This window comes from Notothenia rossii (genome assembly GCF_949606895.1).
Source record: "Notothenia rossii genome assembly, chromosome: 5".
Taxonomy (NCBI): Eukaryota; Metazoa; Chordata; class Actinopteri; order Perciformes; family Nototheniidae; genus Notothenia; species Notothenia rossii.
The window spans coordinates 50,629,687-50,657,165 of NC_136903.1; the positions used below are offsets into that span (position 1 = coordinate 50,629,687).

The 27,479-nt window shown below is 40.3% G+C and overlaps 2 protein-coding genes and 1 pseudogene across 3 annotated transcripts in view; 2 read left to right on the plus strand and 1 right to left on the minus strand.

The window, feature by feature from the left end:
• The window catches only part of nfasca (neurofascin homolog (chicken) a), a 190,223-nt gene extending 167,098 nt beyond the window's left edge, over positions 1-23,125 (plus strand). Inside the window, 3 exon segments of the mRNA XM_079683681.1 lie at positions 1,969-2,004; positions 3,455-3,524; positions 17,872-23,125. Coding sequence (XP_079539807.1) covers positions 1,969-2,004; positions 3,455-3,524; positions 17,872-18,100 — 335 coding nt within the window. The 3' untranslated portion in view covers positions 18,101-23,125.
• LOC307040637 (uncharacterized protein) lies at positions 7,584-12,654 on the plus strand. The gene is made up of 3 exons (XM_079683682.1): positions 7,584-10,914; positions 11,047-11,313; positions 11,557-12,654. Exons 1-3 carry the CDS (start codon positions 10,713-10,715, stop codon positions 11,820-11,822), a joined length of 735 nt encoding a protein of 244 aa, XP_079539808.1. The 5' UTR covers positions 7,584-10,712; the 3' UTR covers positions 11,823-12,654.
• On the minus strand, positions 12,046-17,878 carry LOC307040639 (proteasome subunit beta type-3-like; annotated as a pseudogene). Its single transcript, XR_013810656.1, has 4 exons — positions 14,916-17,878; positions 13,664-13,848; positions 13,198-13,305; positions 12,046-13,096 (listed from the first exon to the last, which is right to left on the minus strand). The product of XR_013810656.1 is annotated as a proteasome subunit beta type-3-like (transcript).
• Positions 23,126-27,479: the final 4,354 nt, after the last annotated feature.

Sequence of the window (27,479 nt, forward strand, 5' to 3'; positions counted from 1 at the left end):
TGTTACAGATGCAGGTTCAAAGGTGAATTATTGCGTCATTGCGTCATCGTTTGTGTCATGACGTAACCGTTTACGTGCCTTCTTATGACCCACACAGCGTTTTACATCGCTGATTTTCTCCGCAACACCGCTCACAACAACATCAATAGAGGACTGCGTCGGGTAGTTTTTAATTATACGAAGCCAGATTAAATTAAAGAACTACTTCTCCAACCATATACCTTTCTCCAAAGTGCCGAGGTGCATTGTTTATTAATGTGGTTCAGCTGCATTACTGCCTGTGCTGCTCATTACGGTGGCCTATCGTCTACCGGAGTTTACTCTCCCGTTAGCTCGCGGTAGCGGCCGCTGCAAAGTTTTCATTGTCTGACGGTAACACAACAAGCAGCTGATAAATATCCCCAATTCCCCATACGTGAGTGTGTTTTAGTCTGAAAGCTGTTTGGCATCACAACGCTGTTATGAAAGTTTATCTGGCATTCTACAGGTGACGTTAGCTAATCAGACTATCTTGACTACTTGTTGCTATCATATTGTGGCATAAGCCGTTTTCTACACGCATATTTTACCGGCGTAGTTTTCGTTATGATTTTACTTGTGATGGCCACATGTAGCCCATGTATTGATTCCATCCGATAGCTGCAATAATACAAAACAACAGGAAAACGTCTGCCTCTTCACAATGATCAATAACAGTGAACGGATGGTTATTAAAGTACGGTCAAATAAACAGAATCACACTAAGCCTGGTTAGTGTTGCCTGACTTTATATAAGTGTTTTTTATAAGTGTGTGGTCGCGTTCTAGTCACTTTGCTCAGCGCTACTGCTTGTTACAACTTGTATTCGCCGTACTCGCCATGAAATGTTATTGCTGCCGAGTGGGGCCAGAGAATGGACCAGCTTCCAGCAAAGGTAAATTGTGTCTAGAGTGCGCCATCTAGTGGGATCAACTGAAATGCCGGGTATTGCAGGAAAAAGACAAAATGAATGTGGTCTTTACTATTATTTGGACAATTTTGTACAAATATTCAGCAGGCCGGATTCAAAAGCCCAGCGGGCCGTATATGGCCCGCGGGCCTTAGTTTGCCCGTGCCTGCTATAAACGAAATACATCATTGCTGCGCATCACCACCGCTAAGCTAAAGGCGGCTTATGTTCAGAGCAATGACGTTTAGTATTCTGATTTAGTCACTTTTTATGACACATATATGCTCAGACATTAATCAGTGGGGTATTTACTGAAGTATTTTATGTCGTTAAATTAAATGTTAAAATCTCTCTAGCTTGTGTTATATTGGTCCTCTAAAACCAAAACAAGTGCAGTAAAAACAATGACTTGAGACGAGTGAACTCAAAGTGATTGAATGCTAACTCATTTTTGGGTTTTAGGACTCATTACTGCAACTCTCGATGGACAGATTGTAGTGTACCTTCATCAATAGAATGGATGGAGACGCTCATGTACACCTTTGTATTTCCTTCAATGACTGATATAGCACTCATTTTGAAATATATTAATCTTATTTATTTATAATAATTCATTCTATTCATTTTGAAATATATCAATCTTATTTATTTATAATAATTCATTCTATTCGGAGGCACCTTTCAAAGCACCCAAGGACACCTATGTCGGTAGTTTATTGTTAAGGTTTCATGCTTTGCCTGGAGGAAAAACAACAGACCAATATTCAAAATGTCCGCACATTTTGGCACAGGAAAAAGCTGTTTACCAGGTCCAGACTAACTTACATAATAAATGGTGGTTTTACAGGTCAGAGTCTACAGGTGTACATTTGTGAATTGTGTTACTACGTCTACTGATTTTTCCAAATGTGCCTTACAAACAACTGAAATATTGAAATCGTTTTAAGTCCCCATTGTTGCTGATATAAAACGTGATCATTGATGGTTTGGAACAAGAGAAGTTATTTGTGTTAATGTTTTGCAGTTTCTATAATGTCTAGGTGGTGGTTGCGTGACTGGTTTTGCAAAATGTCTAGGTAGGTGCTGAACGGTGATGCCGTCAAAGATAAGAACTAACACCCAGTAATAAGTCAAATAAGGATATAACCCAAAAGAAAAAGACTAATGAGATGAGTTCCCACAATTACTGGAGTAAAAGGTATTTCCACTACTGACTGCAGGACTGTGATACCTTACCCCAAACCCAATAATGTTGAATAACTACAACTAAACTGATTTCCTAATGCATGCTTAAGTAAACATGAATTCAGCAGCTTAGAAAATTGTCAAAATAAATCATGAGTTAAATTACATAAAGTTAATACATTTATAAGCAAGCATCTTGTATCATGTCCTTTCAGTGAATACATTCATTTATCGTGCCAAAGTTGTGCAAAGTCATAATTTGTTTGCTTTATGAAATCAGTTTATCACTGATTAGGAGCTAAGTATGGAATTAAGACGCAGTGTTTGCTAACAGTTCAAAAAATAAAGGTTGAAGACAAACATATGGAATCAAATGATCACTTGGGCCCAGGAGTTCAAAACTTGTAATCCCTATCTGATCAGATCAGATTTGGATTTTGGGGAGTTCAAAACGAAAAAACAGGATTAGGATCACTTTCATATCCAACCAGATCAGGAAATCCAATCCAAGCTTTAATCTGGATCAAATCTTCAAAACGGGTAGTTCAAACCGACAACACAGGATTGGGATCAGTTTGACTGGATTATCTTGATCCCACCAGAGGGGTGGATTTCCAGTGGATTACCAGAGCAAAATGTACTGTACCATTTATTAAAAAATACGTTTCAATATAAATAAGATGGCAAAGTTTGTTAACTGAAATAATACACAATTTTTAGCCTTCATGGCAAATCAATTTTATTTTTCATTTTTTGGTCACGTTTGTGGTGGCCTATTTTGTTTTCAACCAAATGTTGATGACATAAATGTTTATGCTCATGAAAGTATCACAACATAGATTGTCAATCACAAATGTAATTTAGATTAAAGAAAAAATACCTTCAACAAAAAAAAAGTCCATCTGTCATCACCTTTCAAAAGTAATTGCGGACAATAGATGTCTCTGCAATGTGGTCTCTTGTCTTCCTTGTATTATTTTTCAATGCCACTAGATGGCGATCGGCAGGATTAAAGCACTGATATTCAGCATCTAGTCATCTTGAAAAATCGTAATCTGGATCAGGCTGATCCTATCCTGAATTGCTTTGAACTCCAGGGACAAAATCTGGCCAACTTGTCTGATCCTGGATCACAAAAAATGGGATTTCAAAATCTGATCGGATCTGATTGAGATTAAAAGTTTTGAACTCCTGGGCCTTGAGGACTAAACAGAAGGATTTACTGCTCAAATGAACTCTATGAGCCCCTCAACACGTGGAAGTGTTTTTGTGTCAAATCTAACCATAAGTGCAGCTCTCAGCAAAATGCCTAAAATGTTACTTTTATTCTTTTCTATTTAGTCCGTGACAAAAAAGATATGGCGTTGGACGCAGTGGATCACAAAGACCAGGATGGATCTTTTGATTGCCAGTAAGTATAAAACCCAACTTTCTTTAAATGCTTCCCTTTGAAATTATTGGAAGTTAACTTGAACGTTTGTAAAAGTACTTGGTTGTATGATTATTAAGCACGTCTTATCTTTAATACTCTGTGAGGATTATGGTACTAATTAAAATACAGAGGTATTTGAGTCAGTTCAGGCAATGGCGTGTGTGTTTACTGAAACTCATGTTTAAAGGTTACATGGTTGCTTAATAAAACAAGCAAAGATTCAGTATGGCACTGAAAAGAAGATCATTACTAAGTCTTAAACCAACACAATCACAAAGACCTGCTATTTATTGAAACTTCAGGAAACCTTAGATGTCTCACTGTAAATGAAAACCTTGTTTTGAATATTCTTATTGGCATGGTGTCCATATCAAGGTGGCTCTAGTTATTGTAGCAGATAGAGATCTATATCTTTTGAACGATGGCAGAGAGACTCAGCTCAAAGACTTTGTCCTTTTGAAAGCCCTCTATTACTGGGGCCAGCTCAGCTTTCTGAGCAGTAAGTCATGTGAGCAGAGGAGGGTTTCATCTGAGAAATCCAGATCTAGATCAAAGTAGATAAAGTTGTAATAAGAAAGCCGTTTCAGAGCACAGAAGTGCCAGGCATGATGCTTATGTTTGGTAATGAATAATGCTAAATATGGCTCCTTCCATCACTAAGGCAGATGCATTTGAAAACACATTTGTTCCACGCAGAAGAGTGAAGCTTTTCAAAATAGTTCTATAGATACATTTGAAAAAGATGCTCTCATGTATGGAACTTTTCATACTGTAAGTAGCTTGTGTTGTAATTGCCAAACCTTTAACTCAAAGCTGTATGATCCCAAAACATAAAGGCCCTAACGCATCTGCTGCCCAGGAAATACTGTTTGCTTTAATAAGCAGGAAGCTTCTAGGACCTGTGGTGACCCTGTACTGTGGCGACACTGAAACAATACAAACGGATTAGAGAGAAAGTCAAAGGCAACAGAAGTGACAGAGCAGCAATGTCTGTCACACAACTGTATTTCTATGAATCATTATTCAACATCTGCTGTTCCAAAGCCATTTGTTGTTTGCTAGCTTAGCTAGCTCTGGTTTAGGGTTGGAGTTAGGATTATCACAGAAAGCAAGTTGTAGAGTTGACAACTGTTTGACATTTTTAGAGTGTTTTCTACACACAGTTCCTTAACATAGTTTTATGTTAAGAAGGCAATTGTGTTCGTATACTGCTAATTACTGAACATGTGCAGTAGGGTTTTTCTATGTACAGTATATTGTGTACAGTTTGTGTAAGTGATGTGTCTTTTGCTCCTTCCAGGTCCTACTGATCTCTTCTTTATGAAGAATGAGTCTGTCTTTTCTGTATCTGTCCACTCTGACTAAAAACTTTTCAATTTAACCTGCCTTCTAAATCTCAGATACTACCACTATGTTCTCACTCAGCTGTGTGAGAGTGACACAAGCTTTTATCTATTATTGTAGACACCGTGGAATAAGACAAGGCCTCTGAATCTTATGTTGACAGTATGAATACCACCTAACAGCTTCGGGCAATGGCTTATCATTGTAAAGCTATACTCTGATGTAGGTTGTTTTTAATAAAAGCATTATATAAAATAGCATTATTTGATTGACAAAACACACTGAAAAAACGTAATTGTTGACTTTAATCAAACATATTTTAATACATTTGATTAAAGTCAATGTTTCAGTTTTTTCAGAGCAGTGCGTCTGGTGGCACTGACATTCACAAGATGGATCAGATTAGAGTTCAGTTAAAAAGAGGCGCAATCAGTTTCTGCTAACATCTGAGCGCTGCTGTGCCTAACACTGATGAATCCCTCTCCAGTGTGTGGGCCCCTGTCTGTTATCTAATCAATCATTACTCTAAATAACATTAACACCCAGCCCGTCTCTCACACTCAAGGTCTTTGCTTTACTCAGCCCTCAGCACCCAGCTTCCGGCTCTGTGTGTGTTGTGTGTGTGTTGTGTGTTTTTGTGTGCATGCAGTATTTACATGCATGTTTCATGTGGAGCTCCTTCCTCCCTCTCTCTGTCTCTACACTTCCTCTCTCTTGCTGTCTCCCCTGTTTCCTCTCGACTCAACCCTCTCTCTCCCCCACGCTGAAATGGGTCATCTGTCCCTGACAGGAATGAAAATGAAAACGAAAACGAGAACGAGAACGAAAACGAGAACAGGTACTTTGGTTTTGGCACGGCATCTCTCTTGGCCTGTGCATGTCGGGGGAGCAGGTGTTCCCCTGAGCTGGGGGGAACGTGGGCTGGATAATGTGCAGCTTATTTGGGGAGACCCCCCCAATCTGCCTGATAATGCATCGCTGGCTCTTTGGTCAGCCTGCAAAGAGTGCACAGATTTCATTTCTGAAATTTATCTGGCCTGCATTTGTCTCAAAAGCAATATTTATACACTGTGATCGATGGAGGACACGCTATACAATGCAGCGAACCCGCAGTGATGAAATATGATTAGAGAGATGACAGCAGTGCTCGCCTCTGGTTCCTTATGGGTGTCAAACTGTCAATCAAATCGTCAAGCAAACTATATAACCTCCCTGTTTGTTTGAGGCCAGGGCTCCCACAAAATAAATGAGGTTGACTAATATGTTTTCCCTTTTAGAATTGATTCCTCGTCTCTGTAGAGATGCTGTAACACTTAAAGTGAGTGAACACAATAAACCCAAAACACATCAGAGATTATGGAGGTATGTATTTTCACTGAGAACAATGCAACATACTTGACCACAAAAAGCAAAAAATAAAATCAATCAAGCATTTAAAACAATTTGCATCAGATAGGAAAGAAAGCATATCAGTGAGTTTTAAAAAGACCTGAGCATTAAAGGCTTACACATAAACAGTGACTTGTTTGAACTAATCAGTTCAGTCTGGTGTGCTCGCTTCTCTCTGTACACATTTTCTATCAGCTGCAGTTTTGGGATACATTGAATGTTTCGCCAGAATAAAATGCGCCGCAAAAGTCAGGTGTGATCTTGGTTAAAGACGGCATCACAGACTAAACAATCAAGTGCTTTCAGGCCGCTTATCCTTTATCTGTAGGCTTGTTTTGAACCAGGGTAGCAGTTTCTGTCAGCTTCCAGTCTTCATGTTAAGCTAAGCTAAACAGACACAAGATTCACGCTGACCTTATTATAGATACAAATTGTATTTTTCAAAAGGCTGAACTATCCCTTAAGTGAAGATAATTTCATTAAGTTACCAGGTGGTTTGTTTGTGGACAAAATAACAAGCTGCAGGTCTGATCAGAGCCACAGTCCTTCCTCTCTGCTGTTGGAACAAAGCTCTTTAGTTTGCATGGTCAAACCTCCAGACAGGCTTTCATGTTTCACACTTCAAACTGAAACATGCTCTATACTAACAGACTCATACCAACATATCCTCCATCACCCTGGTGATACTTATACTGCTTTGATTGCCTACCTTTGGAATACAAAAATAAAATGATTACACAGTGAATTCACTGAAGAGCAGGGTGAAAGGAAACAATCCTTTTAGGTAAGATGCATCAAACCAGACCTTTCAGGGCTGTATAAAAGATCTGAACTAATATATGTATTGGTTCTGCCCTGAGCTCTAAAACAACCACATGTGGAGAGAACATCAGCACTCAAACCTCAATGAAAACACACAGAGCACACAAGCCCGCCCCCTGCCTTCCCGTCAAACTTTTCATTGACTCTTTTATTGTTGTGAAAGGCTCCAAGCTGCTTTCATCGAGCTCAACATTGGAACAATAATAAACAATTCATCTTAATATAACATTGCTGCTGTTACAGAAGTCTTCGTCCCTATAACCACATCATGAGTCAGCTGTTCTGCAGTAACTGAGACATGATCCCAGAGAGCAGCCTGACACTATGCATCTGACCCTTCAGTGCTCTAACATGTGATCACCCTTCTAGAGTTCATTACAATGTTTCCCTCTGCCGGCTGACATTTAAAAATCAACGCAGGTGCATGAGGCGATGGAATCTATTTGTGTTGTAGTGGGGGCCGGGAGGGAGGGAGATGTTTGGCACAGTTTGACGCCCTTAAGGAAGTGATTTAGGCAACAAACAAGTGGAGAAAACATTTGGAGGAAAAAAGATTAAACCAACATTTCAAAGGTCTAACAAACAAAAATGTACGACCTTAAATCCATGTAGCTTTAAAATCTAGAAATGACTTCAAAGTAAAAACCCTAGGAATTACATTTCTTCTATGCATAGCTTCTCTTGTTCTCTCAATCTTGTTTGGCATCCTGTCTTCTAGTTATAATGTGCAGCACAAGAGCTAAACATCAATATGTCACACTTTTATCCCGCATGAAACAAATGAGCGTGTTCTAGTGTAGTTGTTTAGAAATAAATCCAATGTATTATAACCTGGGTTTTCTCTTTTGTTGTTGGCCATCAGTATGTACAAACCAGGCAACATTTCTAAAAAGGGTTACTCAGCCCATCATACAGGTTGTAAACAAACCTCCAGGGAAGAGACAACAAATGTGAACAATAGGATTAATCATTAATTGAACCCACTTACTGATTCCACACATTTATTTTCTTGTAATGAAGGATTATACGTAACATACAGTATTGAGAGATACGCTTAATTTCAGTTTAACCCTATTCATTTAGTGTTTTAGATAAACGGTTGGCTTGATCCCGTCCCAGCCCTGTTGTCAGACAAGAACATGGAGATTGTGTGCTTGTACACCACGAATGATGTGGCACTTAATCGCACGATGGCATCCTGGGCTGCCACAATCCGTGTGACTGCTGGGGTTACCTGCCCCGCCAAACTTCGTTTGTTGTGAATTCCCTCTATCTGAACAGCTGGTGCCTACAGTGTTGTTATACCTGGTAGCAATTGATGGCCAGAACCACAAAAATGAGACCCAAGTTGTAAAAGGAGGAAAAAGATGGCCCTGACACATGCTATGCTGCCCCAAAGCTCAAACCTTTGTTTTGGTTTCATGCCATTAGGATTATGATCATTTAAATGTATTAACTGCCACCCTAAAAGACATATACATGTTAATGTTGTCCCTTTTCAGTTTTACAGTAGTATATCTGTGTATGTCACATGTCTGTTGTCCATCTGTCATGACTGTATTTCTGTTCTACCCTTCCCACTTTATGTCTTTGCCCTTTGTCTCTTTTTTATTTTCTCATTGGTCCAAAGGTCTCTTGAAAGGTAGGACAGGAGAAGAGTCTCCTAACCTGCTCTAATATGATCTGCTGATTTGCTGTGCATTTGAATTGCTTAATGTCTGTTAGAGCCATTCCAATGTCCGAGTGAACTTGATTTATCAACGAAAAGCATTCCAAAGCATACTTAATCCAATAATGGATCATATAAAACTAGTTGATGATTTGTATTGTCAACGACTTTCAAACTCTATGTTTATGTTAATCTGTGTCATTTTCCTGGGATTTCATGAACGCTGAAAGTGGGCGATTTTACTTTCTAATTTGGAAGGTTATTCACCCATTCCCATCCTACTCCACCCATCTTTGCTCTTAAAGTCACCTAATCAGATAATAGAATCATTCCCGACTCTTTCATTCTGAAAAAATGTCCAAGTCACTTTATAACAGTTTCTCTCTTAAAGTGTGTGTGGTCAACCAATGTAAGCAAGCTTGGCAAATGAGTCCAGGGAAAGCAGTTTAAAGATGTCCCTTCCTATTGACCAGATGTGTTTGATTAGCTGTGAGAGAGGTTATCTGGAAGTGTTTCAGTGGCACTGGTACAGACAGAAGCACACTCAAAGGATATGAAAACACAGAAAGACTTTGTAGCTGCCAGCACACTGGACTGTGTATAACAGGCGCTCTGGGCATCTTTAGTGGCATAACCTTTCTTCCTTAACAAACGTGGCAATGCGTGACACATTTCTGCTGGTTCTATAACACTATGCTTCTGTCGTTTGACGTGCTAACAGAAAGCCAAAGCTGCTAAAAGATTTGGGTTAAATAGAAAGGGATTTTCATGACTAATTAACATTCTAAATGATTTTAAGATGACGTTCTTACCCTCCCACCCACTTTATGCTCAACTCCCACTCTCTTCACCTTTTCATCTCTTCACCTTGTCAGGTGTCCGCATGTGGTTAGACAACGTCTGTAGTTCTACTTTCTGCTAACGGCCTCTCACTCTACTCTGAACGATTTTTTGTGGATTTATATAAAAAATACTGGATGTGGGTTGAATTTAGATTCTAAGTTTGTCAGAATGTGATTGTGGTCCATTTGTACTTAAACACAGGTATGGTTTCTAAAGTGTGATGTCTGTGGTTCCCGAAGTGTTTCCGCATGGAGCATGATGAATATGAGAAGCTTCAGTGTACATTCTGATCTGATCTGATGGGAATCTGGATAGTTAATATGATAACCATAATATGCTATAAGCAGACCCGAGCAGAGAAAAGAAAAAGAAAAGGAGAAATGTTTCACTTCTGCATCTTTAAAGAGCAACTTCCAGGTTAAAGACACCTGTGAATAAATGTGTAGGAAAATGATGAATACACTAGATTTTCCCCAAAATATACAGAAATATACACTACAGTGACATCTGGCGTTGTTTTTGTAAGAAATGTTCACTTCCGCATAAAAAAGCCTCGGCACGTGACCTCCCGCGTGTGACGTAACATGGGGGAAACAAGGGGGAGAGCGGCCGGTGTAATGTATTAATAAACATGAATCCCAATGCTAGTTTCGACACAGAAGACACAGAAGAAGTTGAACATGAATATTCGAATGCATATGACGGACCACAACCTTATAATTATGAGCCTGCTAGGCGTCCAAGAGACCAGGAGCAGCTAAGGATTAGAAGAAATAACTGCCATCGGAGAGAAATTGAGCTGTGGTGTGAGGAGAACCAGTGGAGAACTGGGCAGCTATCTTGGTGAGTGACCGGCGTTAGCTACAGAATGTTAGCTAACGTCACATCACAACATTGTGAAGTTAGCTATTGTAAACTGTGTTCGTTATTCTCCCGTCCAGGAGAGAAGCTTTAAAAGGAGACTAAATGGAGTCTCTGTGAAAGTTCAATAGCTTGGTTTCACTTGACGTCACACCGCTGCGTTCCTTTGGCGCGAAATTCCATTGGAGGTCAGGAAGTAATTTTCTACAGAGGCTCTAGCTGTTGTTACCATTGTGAAAATGCCGGTGTGTTGTTCCAATCGATCCGGCCGAGAGAAAAACAAGAGGTTTTACCGAGTGCCGAAGGTTGTCTTCCATAAAGCTGAGCAATTTAAGAAGCTAACCGAAGAACGCCGGAAAAAATGGCTTTCAAACCTACATCTGCGGTCGGGAGGAGCAGAGTCGTCTAATGCACGTGTCTGCAGCGACCACTTCATCAGAGGTATTAGCTAACTTGGTTTTTGTGGCTTTGTTTATGTATTATTGGGTTGTGGTTAAATGCTTATTTACTTAGTAATACTGATCATGTTTAAGTTACCTGTAGTCTAATATGGACTTTGTTGGGACTTTTTAGGGTGCCCTAGCGCTTTGGGTGACGTTGAGTCGGTAGACTGGGCTCCCACTGTTAGCCTCGGTTACCACACAACAAGTAAGCCCAGATCAGAGGCATCTCTTCGACGAGAGCAGAGGATGGAGCTCAAGGAAGACCAACAAAGACAATCAGAATGTGCAGAGGCTTTGTTGGATCTCCTGCAGACAACCGAGAGCCCAGAACCGACGCAGCCCCTGTCTGACAGCCCACAACCAGAGGACACCAGTGGGATATTATATGACCAACAAGGTAAATTAACCACCAGCATTATTATTAAATATTACAAATGTGATTGTCAGAAAATCAATGCAAACTTTGAATTAGGTTTAGGTTTAGAAAATAGAGTACTAACTTGAGAATCTGCAATAATTGGAACAGAGAACTTGCATGTCTGTAAAAAGGTTATCAAAAAGATAACTTCACAACAATTCACATTCATATTTGACTATTTTAAATAACTAATTATGCTTGCTACTGCTATATTGTATGCAGATGCAGGATGCCAGACTGATTTAAGGATGGAGGACATCGAGAGGATGGAGGATGTTCTGAGACAGAACACAACAGAGCTGGGAGATCTTCGGACAAAGGCACTGGACACAAAGTTCAACCAGGAGTCCTTTGAGAACAACGAAGAGAAGACAAAGTTTTACACCGGGCTCCCCAACTTCTTAGTTTTACTTCAGGTTTTTCAACTGTGTTGGCCCTACATCACCTGTGGCCCTATGTCTGCTCCAAATTTGAACAGTTCATTTTAGTTTTTGCTGAGGCTGAATCTCCCTCTGAAAGATTTGGCTTTCAGGTTCAACATCTCTCTCTCCACTGCTTCTAGAATTTGGCATAAGTTAATTGACATACTTCATGAGAGTACAGAATTTATAATTGAGTGGCCAGAGCGACATGTACTTCAAGCTACAATGCCAATGGGATTCAGACAGGCATTTGGATGTAGAGTTGCTGTTATTGTTGACTGTTTTGAAGTTTTTATTGAGAGGCCCTCTAATTTACTAGCTAGAGCACAAACATGGTCCAACTACAAGCTTCACCATACTGTTACGTTTCTGATTGGTGTTGCTCCCCAAGGCTATGTCACTTACATATCTTGTGCCTGGGGAGGAAGAGTTAGTGATAAACAGATCACAATACAGAGTGGGCTGCTAAAAAACCTGTTACCTGGAGATATTGTCCTAGCAGACCGTGGCTTCGATATTGGCGATAGTGTGGGATTTTACTGTGCTTCACTAAAGATGCCTGCATTCACCAGGGGGAAAAGTCAGCTGTCAGCATACGAGGTGGAAGAGACAAGAAAAATAGCTAATGTGCGTATTCATGTCGAAAGAGTCATAGGATTAGTCAGAAGAAAATATCAGATTCTGCAAAGCAGGGCTGTGCCCATAGAGCACATGCTAACAAAACCATGTGAGGCACTAGCATTAATTGACAAGATTGGGGTTATTTGCTGTGCCTTGTCTAATCTGTCAGTCGTCCCATTGGAGTAAAGTCATGGAGCTGTAGTCTTGTAAATAAGAAACCATGTATTATTCAGTATCATTTAATCTTTTCAGTAAACATCTTGTTGTGTGTTGTAAATTGTGTAGCCCTACTCATTATACAACTTTCATCTACATTCAGGCTTAATTCATTCAACAATATTCTAGAGATGACAATTGGTCTGGTGACGCTCCCATGTATGGCCATTGAGGGTTATTGTAAATGTAAATAAGAAACCATGTATTATTCAGTCTTCTTAGTATCATTTAATCTTTTCAGTAAACATCTTTTTTACATTAGCAATACATCCCACAGCCCTACTTCCTCTAGTGAGTGTGGTCAGTGAATATGAAGGTGCTGTAATGCAGGTTAAAGAGCTGCCACTGTGCAAATAATAATGCAACAAGGAGAGAACCACAACTTCTGCTCACAACAAAGTCTTCTGTCACCATGGGGCAGCCAATCAGATCCAAGGAGCAGATGAATGGTTCAGAGGTTTTTGGATCTATTCCGGCGAGGCTCGATGTAGTATGGCCCAAACCTAATGAGAGCATGACATATTTACCATTTATGCAGGTATTTGTGCCTACTGTAAGCTGCTTAAATGTGGACATGGGTCTATATTAAGTTCAGTGCACTCACCTCTTCTCGTACAACAGGTTGGACACCATGCTCATGAAGGTCTTGGGATTAATCTGGCGACCCTCCTTCAGCTCGTACAGGTTCAGTCTGAATTTAAGCCTCTGGGATCTACACACAAGGCAAAGACGTCCATCAATCCTCAGATATTTACATTGAATTCAGTCATCACAAATTTAACTTATTTCAAAGCTATGGATAGCAGAATTTCTAATAACGTTTTCTCCCCTATTTATTAGAATGAATAGTAATACTATTCAACTACAACACTTTTGTTGTTGGTATAAACATTCTAGGTGTAGTATTGTACTTGACACTCCAGGCTTTCTCTAAATGAGAAGTCTTACTTAGTCTAGATCTGAGAGTTGTAGCTTTATAGAGTTGTAAATCAATCCTGTCATCATAGTACCCTGGTGTTCACAACTGTTTAGCCACTTTGAGAGAACAAGGTGGAGGTCTACACACTCACACTGTCTGAACATCAGTGGCCAGTCCTGCCAGCCCAATATACAGCTTATCTCCCATGGGGAAGATCTTCTGGAAGTCTATGGTGACCATCTGAGCCTGGATGCCAAACCTCCGATCCGCTGCTATCGCCACACAGTTCTTCCCTCGCATGGCCATGACAGCCCCTCCGTTATAGGACATAATAGACTGGATGAAGAAGGAGAAACGTAAGAAGAGTTAAGTTAGTCAGAGCTTAAACCATTGATAGATCAAACAACTGATTAAAGAGACAAATCAAACTATTTAAACATAAAGCTAATTTTTAAGCACATTCATTGAAATTAAAATTAAGTTTAAGTTGAGGCCCTTCTATACAGCATAACATGTAAAGAATATCCTAAGAATATGTATTATTTGCAACATGCAAATAAGATACTGAATAATGTTGTCCTCAAAATAAATGACTGAAATCTATGTATTTCATTTAAGGACCAAAAACATGACTCAGGGTTATTTCCAACCACCCAAATGTGTAAACATGGAGCATAACGTTCATCTAAAATCATTTCAACGATCAAAAGAAATAAAAGTAAGATAAAATAAAAAGTGTAGTTGTAGAACATTATTATTGAACCAAAGTCTTTATTATCCCGCGTTATACATGTTTAAATGTAATGATGTATAGTGAAACCTCGTTGCTGGGTTGTTGAAGTTGTTGCAGTTGTCTGCTGTCAGTGGACTCACATTAACAAATTGCTGACTAGCTTAGGAGGTTGAAGCTTTAGCTAACCAAACTAGCAATGTCTAATTAACCAAACGTTAGCTGATGTTGACCCAAACGCAACATCAGCCCTTTAAGTGAACCGGATTTATTGAATCATAATGCAATTAAAGAGAATTCGGGGAATGATTGTAACAGTTAAGTTAGCCTACAAGACACAATGTTAGCTCGTGTGAAGCTAGGTAAGCTAAGTATGTAGCATTGCAGCTATGCCCGGCTACCATCACAATGAAATGTTTTGTATAATTAACTACAACATTGAATATATTGAAACGTTTAGAGTTGTGAGATTGAAGTTACTTGCAACCCCAAACTTAAAATATGTTTTCATTGAATATTTGCTAAGTTTAAGCAGGATGGAGAAGTCTATAAGCTAGCTGGCTACCAACATTAGCCTAGCCATCTCTTGTAACTGTTACCCTTAAATACTAGTTACATTTGAACATTTACCTAAAAACCCATTGGCATGTGATCTAATGTCTGGTGCTCCTACCATTGTGAGTGTGTTGTGATTTTTTCACGATATCTGCGGCGTGCAGGTTCATTTAATTGTTTGACATAGTCGGTGTCCTCCATGATTCCTGCGTTGATGAATGATTGCGTTTTCACTTCCTGATCTCCACTTGAATTTCACGCGTCATAGAAGTCACGTGACTGAAACCAAGCTATTGGGTACTTTAATTTAAAAAGGCGCGGGTTGGTCACAAGCATGATAGTGTTCAGTCAGACAAACAGCTGTGATCCGCTCCTCGTTAGGGAAGAGAAGAGACCCGATCCCTCGTCCGGTGCTGTTATATATCCTCTGCTGGCTCCTCCCCGCCAGCCGGCTCGCCTCGTCTCCAATGTCCGTTGTTGCATTTAAACAGAGGATTGGTTCTTTTCACATTCAATATATGCTTAACACGCCTTTTCTCCTCATATTCTCTTTCATCACTTTTCATGTTACACATTCTAAACGCTGTAATCAATACTCTAAAAAATACTTCAAGGCTGGTTTGGTTTCCGGTCATTCCGGATGTTGTCACATGCTACTCTCGTCTGTAAACAATCATGTATTCAAATAAACTGTACCTTCATTTAATATTCAGCATGGTAGTATCTCGACATCTATAGTTGTAGTGTTAAATCAGTAGGCTTCGGTTTGCACCACTCCATATCATTTCGCTACTAAATTCACCTCTTTAGGAAATTGTAAATTTACCACATGCTAACTGCCAACCGGAGATGAAAGAGTTTCAGAATAAAGCGTAACAGCTGGTTGTGCACAAGAATTTCTGGTTTTTCAGTGTAAAACTGCATTAAAACTGACGGCATGTTTAAACTACATTTCCCCATTAAAACATTGATTTTAATTTCTAACACTATCATATATCAGGCTATAACTAACGTAGCATTGATAATATAGTAACGTTACTGGCAGGACTGTTGATACTGATCCATAACAGAAACTAATGCGCAAGTATCAGCCGTATCTCGCGTTACCTAATGCAACTCCACACTACGGTGCTGTGTACCGGAGGAGAGATGCGAGATACGGCTGATACTTGACGATCTGGCGGAGAAAGGTTGTGGAGCCTCCGTTGATATGCCGTTGTAAACGGCTTGATGGAAAGCAGGTGTGTAGTCGGGGAGGGACCACAGCTGATTGCAGGTTGAGCCGGGAGCCAGGAGTGACAGCCACCACGCACACACAAACAACACAGACAGGGGAAAACAAACAAAGACAAAGGAGACGGCTGGAGCAGTATAGCCATCACAGCGTTACCTAATGCAACTCCACACTACGTCTACACGGTGCCGTGTACCGGAGGGGAGAGAGAGAGAGAGAGAGAGAGCAGCAAAGGGGGGGGGGGGGGGAGAGAGAGAGATGTAATACGGTTTCCTGATAAAGCTGTGGAGAGTATGTGCTGCAGGGAGGTGGATGCACAACGCACCCAGGAACGAACGCTAGCTCCGGTCCTTTTTACTGTGGACAAGATGTCCTGACAGGCTGGTATTTGTGCAACCTGCACAAACACAATGCTGCACCATGATTACAAATGGTGAAATACAATGTAAAACTACCGAAAAATACCAGCTCACTAAAACACAACCGCTCAACTCAACGCAACTACTAACTATACCCGCGGTCAGAGAGCGGAGATGTTTCCCCTTTGTTATGTAATATGACGCGTTTGACGTATGACCTTAAAAAAAAGCCGTTTTTAAGAGCAGAGCTCAAAATTGCTTTTTTCCCTCTGAATTCCTACCCTTATGTCTCGTAAAACATATCAAATCCTACATTCACTTTTTTAATTGTAATTTTCAAGCAAGTTTAAGCATAAATGTAGAAAAAAAAAAACCCTGCAAGATGCTCTTTAAGTGCATTTCCTGCTGTTATGCTACTGACCTGAGCTGAAAAGGAAAGCTAATGCTAGCCTGTAGCTCTTACTTCCTGTGCATGACGTTCTCTTCCCCTAAAGTCAGAGTGAGGAGCCATCTGTAGTCAGCTCTACAGATGAGGTGCAAATGATTTCTACTGCTTGGATCTCATGTCAGAATAATATGGCCACATTTAGCATGTGTTTGAACATTTCTTGTTTTAATCTTTACCACAGTATTTATGTCTTTGAATCACTCCTGTCTCCTACCAAATTCTGTGTGTTCACTCATTCACTTTGTCAAATATCTTGTACGTAATATTTTCACTGGCTCTGTGTTTTCCAGTCTAGGAAGTGTGTTTTAAATATTTTGTACAGAAGTCACAGTGAATCTTAGATAATACAGCGTTGTTAGGCTTACTGTAGGAATTAGGTAAGGAAATATGAAACAGTAAACAGTTTGATAAAGAGAAAAATAACTATATCCTGGCAATCGCATTTCAAATAAAACAAATTGGTGCAAGCTAGATTTCTATGAACAGAATTTCTAGGAGACAGGGTTGCTTGTAAAACAAACATGTATAATGTTCTCTAAAATACTCTTTACATTTTGCAACAACAAGCATCTTTGATATAAAATACAAATGCAGCTATCTTATTAAATGGTAGGTTTGGATTTTCTGAGCTCTATCTTGATACAGTACTCACACACCAGTAGTATGATGCTCTGTGGCCTTTATGGTTAGGAGGAATAAATACAGAGACACGTCCACATTACCAACACCATGTGCGTGCTGTATTTTGATAGATTTTAAATCATTCAAACCTATCATTTAAAGAAAATATGGAAAAGAAATGAATTGTATAAATCTGAATTATAGTCAGAGTGTCCTGAACATATAGTCACTTCAGTAAGAGTTTGAAAAGCGGAAAATATATAGTTAACATCATTTCTTTACCTGCAACCCCCATAACCTTTCACTTTCCCCTCTAACCTGTCCGACGGGATGACCGGGACTCCACTTCCTGCTCACACCATGACAACTTCCTGCTTGCATTTTAACTTTGAACTCTGCTTCACCTTTACAGCAGCGACGAGGACAACAAGCCTCTGCAGGGCAGCCAGACGTCTCTGGACGGCAACGTGAAGGAGAGCGACGACAGCTTAGTGGACTACGGAGAGGGCGGCGACGGCCAGTTCAACGAGGACGGCTCTTTCATTGGCCAGTACACGGTGAAGAAGGACAAGGACGAAACGGAGGGCAACGAGAGCTCTGAGGCCACCTCGCCCGTCAACGCCATCTACTCGCTGGCGTAGCGCCGTAGAACCACCCGGGGGACCCGGTGGCACCCTCTGATTTCAGGGTGTTACCACAACACAATACACCAGACACAAACACACACACGTGAATATATTAATATATGAAACACATTAAACACAGAAGGGACGCAGCGGCCTGTCTGGAGACTGCAGGCTTCCCTCTGCTGTATCGGGGGAACAGGAGTGGAATCAGACCACAAGCCTTTATTCTAGTTTCCAGCTGGAAGAAATGGGCCCACTGGAGGTGACGTTGGGACAAAGAGGACAGTGCTCGTTTTCCTCTGCTCCGCCTGCCCCTACACAGACTTGGGAGCAGCCTTCAGCACGTGGAGGCATTGACAAGCGTTCTTTAGAGATTTGACCTTGGTTGGTTTCTGCTCCAAACATTTTCAGCATCCCTGCTCTCCTTCCTGATTAGCCCCTCAAAAACCTCTGTGAAGCATCCCAGTAAAGTACACACACGAGGTCCCTTACGCACACACGTCCTGTAACATATCAGCTTCTAACCATCAAACTCAACAGGATGCCCGCAGATATGTTTATCATATTGATATTTACGCAATGAAAGAGTTTAGTTTTTCCACAGCTGATAGACGAGTCATTAATTCTTAATGAGTGCTGTATACAGTCCTGGCACACATTTTAGTGCCCTGCAAAACTATGCACTATCACCTCCTTCATAACATTTTGGGTTTGATCTGGTTAGTAAAAGTACACGTTTTGGGTTTCTTTTTTACCACTTGCAAACTAAATCACATGCTTTTATTCACTTTGCCTTGTTCGATGGAGCAGACATGTTTTTCTTACCTCTAATCCAATATTGTAGTGCAGATGTTCAAAATGGCCGCCACAAGAAAAGCTATTTCTGCCACATGCACCAAGCTCTGCTAAAGTATGCTGTTAATGAATCCCTTTTTTTTTTTAAGAATTACTATTTTGGAGCATGGTAGTAGCTTAGAGCAAGGAAAATGGAAGGCACACGAGAGGAAAGTTAGTTTTGCCTGAGAAAAACGGTAGACCATAACCGAGTCAATCCCCTAGTTAGCATGCATGCTAACTCTGCATTCATGTCACATGTGGACAACTGTCGGCTGACAGTGAACATGTTTCTGTTTTTATTTCGGCTTTGGTTGACCATTTACTACACACAATACGTTTTAAAGTAATTTTGCACCAAACAAAACATTGCAATGTCAACGCTAATAATAAAACAAGTTACAATTGCTTTTTATTTATTTACATATATTCCAAATTACCTATATTAATATTTTTAACATTTACACCTTCATTCTGGAAGTTTAGGGCCCAAATCGCAAAGATCCCAATGAGTTTTTATTACGTGTAATCCAAGTCATGTTTTCAAGTTGGACGCTTAAATGTACTTTTAGCCGATGGGACATGAATGCAGCTTGAGAGCCAGGAATCCTTGAGGTGTGTTCAGACTACATGTTTGCCTTTGATTTATTTTACCATATGTATGGATTGTGTTTTGTTTTCTTTCTTTTTGCATTCTGAGTTTATTTGCCTTAAAAAGCCATTTAAAAAACATTAGAGTAAAATGCACTGACCTGCAGTTCTCTTTGTTACTCCAGACCTTTTTGTTTGTCTTTTGTTTATCAATTGGAGTCATTAAGCCTAAAAATAGACACAACGTTTTGCTGAATGACACGTTTGGATTATTTAATTTGTGCATTGATTTTGTATTCAATCACACCACCTCTGAAATGTCAGTCTGAACCCACCTTTACACAGGAATCCTATAATCTTTCCCTCCCTCTAGTTTTTTAAACTCGATTATTTTGTCAATCATTACAGATAAAAAAGGCACTAGGGCAAGAATTCTTGAATTTACAGCATGAAAATATATACATTAAATTCACAGCCACCGTTGAGATGAAACGTATCCACTAGTTTTTTAGTTTTTGCTGATGAAGAAAGAAAAAAGAAAAGAATTATGTACAATCAGTATTTCACTTGCCTACAACCATGTTTGTCCTTCTGTTATCTCACTGATGGACTGACTTTTTGTTCTACTAAACGTTCACTGAGTGCTTCTCTATTCACCTCATCATGTCGGCACTCAGACTTAGTTACCTGCTACTCAACAGTACTATTAAAACCTCCGATGCTAAATCAAAAGATCTTAACAGCAGCGACTGCAGTTCACTTTTTATTTTAAATATTTATTTGATATTTCTATTTATTACATTATGTGGATAGTATTAATATAAGTCCTTAGTTTAATTAATTATCATATACATATTTCTTACCAACTTATATTGTTGTTTCACACTCGAAATAGCCAGAATAAAGATGTCTCCAGAATATGTTGTTGTTCATGAGAAGCATAAACACAACTGTATGTTTCAGATATTTGTGTCAGCTGGCTTTCCAACATGAGAATATCTGTCATTGTGCTGCTCTTCTCGTACTCATGTTGTATTACAGTTACTCTGTGTTTTACTTCAGATGTATGTACCTTAACCTTCCCACCACACAGTTATTATTTATTTGACATATATTCTGTACATGTAGGTCCTGATCTCTTATATTTGTAAATATATAAAAGTCGATTTCCCCAAAAAATGCTTTATCCGAAGGGGAAACTAAAAGTCACAAATGCAAGCAAATGTGACAGGTGCAACTTGGTGTGTCACGCACCTATGTAAAGTACCTTTGACTAACGTTTGCACTCTGAAAAAAGTAACAAGAATCATCCTCCACTCAATGTTGCCCTTTGCTTTGTGATGTACGGTGCTGACTCTGGCAGGTTATCAGTCAATCGTTTGATGATGGTTTGGGTTGTATATTGTTAGATTCTGTAAGATGTAAATAAGACAGAAGTGCTCCAGAGTTGTAGCACAGTTTTAGTAGGCCTAAAAAGAACATTGCTGAGGTATTAGATCACACTCCCCTGCTTGAAACCGTTTTACATTGGTCATCTCTCTGAGACCGCAGACTTCCTCTCACCTTTACAGCCTGTTGTTGCTTCACTGGTCCCCTTTCAGATGCCTCCTCAATGACTGAAGGTTACACTGAAGAAACTGAAACGTTGACTTTAATTAAATGTATTATGTCAACAGATTTCACATAACTGGATTAGGCTAGTAGAAAGCAATAATATTAAGTTGAAATGAAAAACATTGGTTCAACTTCATATTATTGCTTTCAACTAACCTAATACCAATACATTTAATTAAAGTCAACGGTTCAGTTTTTTCATTGTAGAGGGTAAAAAAAAAATATATATTTACAGGGCCGTCCCTGGCCAACTTGAGGCCCCACGCTAAGTTAGATGATGAGGCCCTCTGTTTCGCGAGCGTCGGCGGGGGAGGGGTGCTAGTGGAGCCTCGCAGCGGCAACATCGTACCGCGTCACACTAATTGTGCCGCATAAACGCATAGGTGCGCCGCATTTGGGCTCAGTTGAGGCTCCCTCCGCAAGAAGAGGCCCCACGCAGTCTGCGTGATCTTCCAGTGGAATCATTATTTGTATCTGTAGTGGCTTAACATTAGTCAAATAAGTTGTCAATTTAAACAATTAAACATGAGAATTCATGGCCCACAATCAATTCAACCTTTTTTAAGAAGTCTGCGGTTCTTGGCTCCTTTAGAGGGGTCTTGTTAGAACAGACATTGTGGATCCATTAGGTCATATTCATTTTCAGACTTTGAAGGAGGAGGTCCCTAAAACGGAACATGTGTCCCGGTGCGTTTATCCAACCCAGTTCAGATTTAACCACGCTAACCTCCCTCTGCGCGTGATGGACATAAAAAGAGGACGTCCCAGTCTAAGTGAATAACGTTGGAGCAACGGAATATTTGTTATCCTCTGACAGTGTTAAAAAACTATTAACATTTACTCAGCTATGCATAACTGTGATCTTCTTTCATATTAGAAAAAAAGTTAAACACTATTTTCATCTACTTTGAATAAGATTCTCAATGAATCGACTGTAGCTGTCCGATTCATATTTCGTGATGAAAACTGACGCTTTAACGCTTCACCGGCTGAAAAACAACCCATATCGTTTTTGGCGACGTTCTCTTTATAAGTCCATGCCGAAGTGAGCGTGGTTAAATGTTAACTGGGTTGGAAAAACGATAGGTGATGCAGCCATTTGAAAACATTACTGGCCTTTCTCGCCCGTTAAAAAAAAAAAAAACATTCTGTCATTTATACCCTCTTCCAAAAATGTTCCCCCCTGTCTCTCAGCAGAAACTCATAGAACATCCTCTGAGTTTAAATGAGCTGAGTGAGTTTTACTATAAAGCCATTATTTTTCAGTATGTTGGTTCTGAGGTTGCTAGTTTAAGTACGGAGCACAGACATCCTGGCAAAAACAGGAGACGCTGCTGAACTAGAAGAAAGCGAAGAAAAAGAGAGATCCAACGTGGGGTCGGAGCGTGGGTCCGAACTTTCTCACTGGAATCATTCTAACAGTTTTCCTCCAGGTTTGGTCTGGACCCCTGCACCCCCTCTTCCCACACGGCCTTTTCTCTTTCCCCCCCAACTGGATCACAGTGGGGAAAGGTTTAAAAACTGGCTATATTATAAAGAAAAGAGAATTATGCATATTTGCAGTGCTTTTTTTCCTGTTGTGCAAGTTGGCTCTCTTTTTACTTTCTGCATTGTCTGAGATCACCTTTAACGGGTGGGGTGGGGGATGTCAATGTGCAATTTTACAGCTTTGTGTTTCTTTTCACTCTAAATTGCTGCACAGTGTAGAATTTGACTGCACATACCAGATTTGCAACTAGATTGTTCAATGATTGATCACATGCTGTCTGGCTTTTTAAAATTATTTCTCATGTTAGCATCTTCTTGCTTTTACCATATGTATCAGAGCAGCTCGTCAAAGTCTTGCTTCTTCAACATGCAAAATAACAGCTTTTGTAAGGTACATACTCAACAGAAAATGGCATAAATATATTCACCATGTATGCGTGTATGATGAGATGTTGCATCTTCTGCTAGCGACGCCTTCTTTATAGTAAAGCTATCTCCTTTTCTCTATCCTGACGGCTGGTCTCTCTGTTCCTCCCTGACCTTTTCCCCTGTTTTCAAAACAGATTTGTTTGCTGTGTTAAAGATTAAAATGTGCTCTTATTTATGATTCTCAGAGCACAGCCTCCAGCTCAACAGGATTCTTCAGACACGGGAAAGATTAATGTTTTTTGTCTGAGAACTGACTTCATCACAGGTACAGCTGGCTGTTTGCATCGTTTTCTTTAGAAACCATAATTATGCAATCAGCCAACACTGTGTTCCTGTCTAACCACCAGAATCTTGAAGACAGTGCTACATTTCCTTGAAGTGATATAATTCATACTCCATGTGGTACTGACCGTTGAGCGGCCCGACCAAGCAAGGAGGCAGAGGCAGAACGTCCAAACATATAACCCGACGTGGGCATTGATTAAAATAATGTGCACAAAGTTCACAGCCTCAATCCTGCTGTTCTCCGTGAACACATCCTGCAGCCACAAAGATCTCACACACACTACCAGGTTCCAAGAAACAGCACCTAAATACACACACTTACAAGACACAGGTGAGGGCGGAGGAGACAACACAGGGCACCAGGTGAACACAATTGGGTAATCAGTAGGAGGGAACACAGAGACGACCAGTGGGGGTGAATACTTATACCATTAAATAAATACTACATCAATAAATTATATAAACATGTTCACGAGAGCTCTAGTAACGGCGTCTCGTCGTTACACACCACATCCCTTGCAATTTGGGGGCGGAGGAGCTTACAATGGGCAGGTCTGTCACAGGCCTTGCACATACATTATAGAAATAACCTACCAGTGATAAGAATAAACTAGCACACCAGAAAAAACTTTAAAAAAAAACAAAAAAAACTGTTACACATTTTTCTCCAGTAGAAATCATTGACAATACCTCCATGACCTGCTCTGCCAGACCCTCCCTCACAATAATGTTGAGCACTTCAGTTTGGTGCATGTAATGTCAAAAAGCAATCGTATATCTGATACTTTAGGTATTATGTATAAAGGCTTTTAAACCCTCCAGACACCACACTAATCATTTGCAGCCATGTTTCAGCCCACAACGCAACAAAACCAGGACTTTATAGACTATTGATCCTGTACCTAAGGATAAAAGTGATTATATCATTCCCATTAAACTGCCAAGCCCTCTAAGTTCTTTTTAGACAGACAAAAAACCCTCAAAGATTTATAAAACGTTCATAAGAAATGGAGAGATCACAAAGGAGTGGTCTCTTTGGTGGTGACATGTTTTATTAAAGATGGCCTAATCCATTCCGCCTTGACCCCCTCGTGGCTGGTAAATATTAATATTTCAGCTCACTATTGACTACTGTCCCCTCCAGCGCGTACATTAGTGGGTAAAAGGCCATTAGCAACCCAATACCTAGCCTGGCCTGGGGGGGGGGGGAGGGTAGAGGAGAGTCTCAGAGGAAGTGTTGGGTAATAATGACATCTTTCACTGAAAAATACATACATGTGTGTGTGTGTGTGTGTGTGTGTGTGTGTGTGTGTGTGTGTGTGTGTGTGTGTGTGTGTGTGTGTGTGTGTGTGTGTGTGTGTGTGTGTGTGTGTGTGTGTGTGTGTGTGTGTGTGTGTGTTTGTGTGTGTGTGTGTGTGTGTGTGTGTGTGTGTTCTATTTTAAATGGGACCCACATGTTGCTCCTTCGATGGTCAGAACATAAAGCCTTTGGCTTAGGCTTTGCTCCTGTGTTCATGCTGAAGAGAACATGTGATAAAGATACCATATAGAGCTCTTATTGTCAGATCATGCTCATCCGTGTGTTAAGAAAACGACACAAAATGCTTGTACTCAAATGCACGACTCTGGACAAGGTTAACAAATCAGAAAGTCTTTAGTTAAGGAACAAACAACTTACAACAACAAATCACTCTTCTATGAGGCAACACGTATCAGAGCAAGCTGCAAAAACATAAAATTAAATCAACTTGGTCAGAGGAAATATTTTCACAATGGTTCTTTGCTTGCATCGCTGTATCTCTTGATTAACATGAAACAAGACGAAGGGACAAAGGGAGGACTATTTATACAAGAGGTAAGGGGACACAGGTGGCAACAATCAAGGGAGGGGCCGACAATCTCACTGGCAGCAAAACACACACTGGCAGGAAGTAAAGGGCTCTGAAAGGAGAAGGAAAGGTACAGTAAGTACAAAATAAAACAGGAAGTTCAATGACAGGCAGTGCATGACCAGACTAGACATACGTGACTGTAAGTGAACAAGGAGACACGGCTAAACATAGACTATAAACTAAACATCAAACATATACCATAAACCTGATAAACAACCTAACATGGGTAAATTAGTAAACATGATGTGATGTTACACCGTGATTCTAAATACTGATGGTGACCAATCTGTCTAATTTTAAATCAACTGTTCTCTCAAATATCACAAATTATAAATCAAAAATTAGAATGATCCAACGTTGACTATAACCCCTCGATTCCACCGGGTCCGTCTGCGTTGCGTCACGGCTGCGCCACGGTTTTGGTCCGGCCTCCTCCGGCGTCATACCCTACCGGGCGCGTTTCAGGAGCGTGTTGTGGAAACTTTCACTCGTCAATGATCCGGAGATACAATAGTAATGTCACAAACGAGCTGAGAACCAAAATGCAACACACGGGAAACCAGGGATAGTCGGTAACCAGCTTTATTATAGGCAAAGGGCTGGTCGGGGACAAACCGGCAGACAGTAGGCAAAGGGCTGGTCGGGGACAGGCGAGGGTTCCAGGAGTAAGCAAGACGGGAGACGCAGGTACAGGCAGGGTCAGGGAGCAGACAAGGCAGAATAATCCAGGGAAAGGCAGGGTCAGGAAACAGGCGAGGCAGGCTGGTCAGGGGCAGACAAGGTCGAAACCGGGAGAGCAATCTGGAAGGTAATGCGGGAAAGACTGGCATGCTGCAAAGTACGATCTGGCACTGAGGTGAGAGTGAAGTGGGCCTATATACTAATGGAGATGATGGGTGTAACAGAGTGAGAGAGAGTGACTACCCAACCCAGTCTCATAAAAAACGTGTAATAACTCTGAAATTGTAAAATCCCTACATTTTTTTTCACCATTTATCCCAATGGCTGGCGTCACGTGATCTTCAAATTTCTCCCTGCAGAAAAAAAAAACATGGCCGAACTTCGTTTTATTCTCGGTGGAAAATGCCTATTTTAAAGTTAGTTTGGCCATTAAAATGCGTTTTGATGTCATTTGATGCGAGAAATATGAGTTGTTATTTCCGATTATGTGTGCAGTGGATGTACATGATCTTTAGTTTGCTAGTTATTACGAAGATTACTTCAGGAAATTGTGTCCATAAAACGTTTTCATTGTTACCAAGGCGGTTGCTAGGGACGCTGCTATCGATATTATTTCTGTTATGTTGTGTAACTGTTTAATGGTGTTATCTTTATTGCTAACCCCCTTCCCCGTCAATTTATAGTGTTGGTCCACAGCGCAAACGTATTAGTTTAACAAAATCTGCATCTAAAATTGTGGCATAGCCTACGTTATTTTCCCCTGTGCAATTCTCCATTTACTCAACAATTACACATAATTATCCTTGTGCTTATTTATTTGTTTGATTAATAAACACAAGTTGGAGTCCGTCAGGACCGAGGGTCGGAGCAGCTCATTTGCTTTAGAGAATATTACACCCGGAAGTAAGTATTCTCTACGCTTCGCTTGACAAACCCTGTGATAGTCCTCAAGCTCTGTGATTGGAGAGTGTGCTCCGAGGGTTACGCCGAGCGTCGAACAGCACTTGAAATGGGATGGAACCATGGCAGACTGTCCAAAACTGGATTTGAATGGGTCCAGCCCGTCCCCCCCCTCCCCCACCCCGTCCCCAGAACTACACATGCTGGCTATTGTGTTTCACAACATGTTCTCTATCTATGGCACGTCTCTACTGGGAGTTGTAGTTTTAAAAGACGTTTTCGTATTTCCCATAATAAGAAGTTGCCAGTATTAAACTGTGTACATCCCTGGAGGTTTAGGGGATAGGAAACACTCAAATTTAAAACATATAATTAATAAATGGGTGAAAATTGGGATGTGCAAAATAGTCATTATATACAGTCTTTAATTAACTATTAGTAGAGAATAACGACAAATGAATATACTTTATAGGGATCCTATTAATATCTAATAATAAAAATAATGAAATTCAATAACATGCTTTAACCACTAGGTGTCCCTTTATATCAGCTGTGCACCTTTATGGTGTAAATACAGCCTATCTACCAATTGGATCAAATATAAAAGTCAGCCGAATTAGTGTTGATACTGCAAAGAGACGTATTGTGTGAAAATAAATGTAAGATGTTGTTTAATTGCT

What these genes read in the sequence shown, in the direction of transcription:
- LOC307040637 (XM_079683682.1), top strand. Translation starts at nt 10,713, where the DNA reads ATGCCGGTGTGTTGTTCCAATCGATCCGGCCGAGAGAAAAACAAGAGG. An exon ending in CAGCGACCACTTCATCAGAG is followed by an intron (nt 10,915 to 11,046) that starts GTATTAGCTAAC and finishes GGGACTTTTTAG; the next exon opens with GGTGCCCTAGCGCTTTGGGT. An exon ending in GATATTATATGACCAACAAG is followed by an intron (nt 11,314 to 11,556) that starts GTAAATTAACCA and finishes TATTGTATGCAG; the next exon opens with ATGCAGGATGCCAGACTGAT.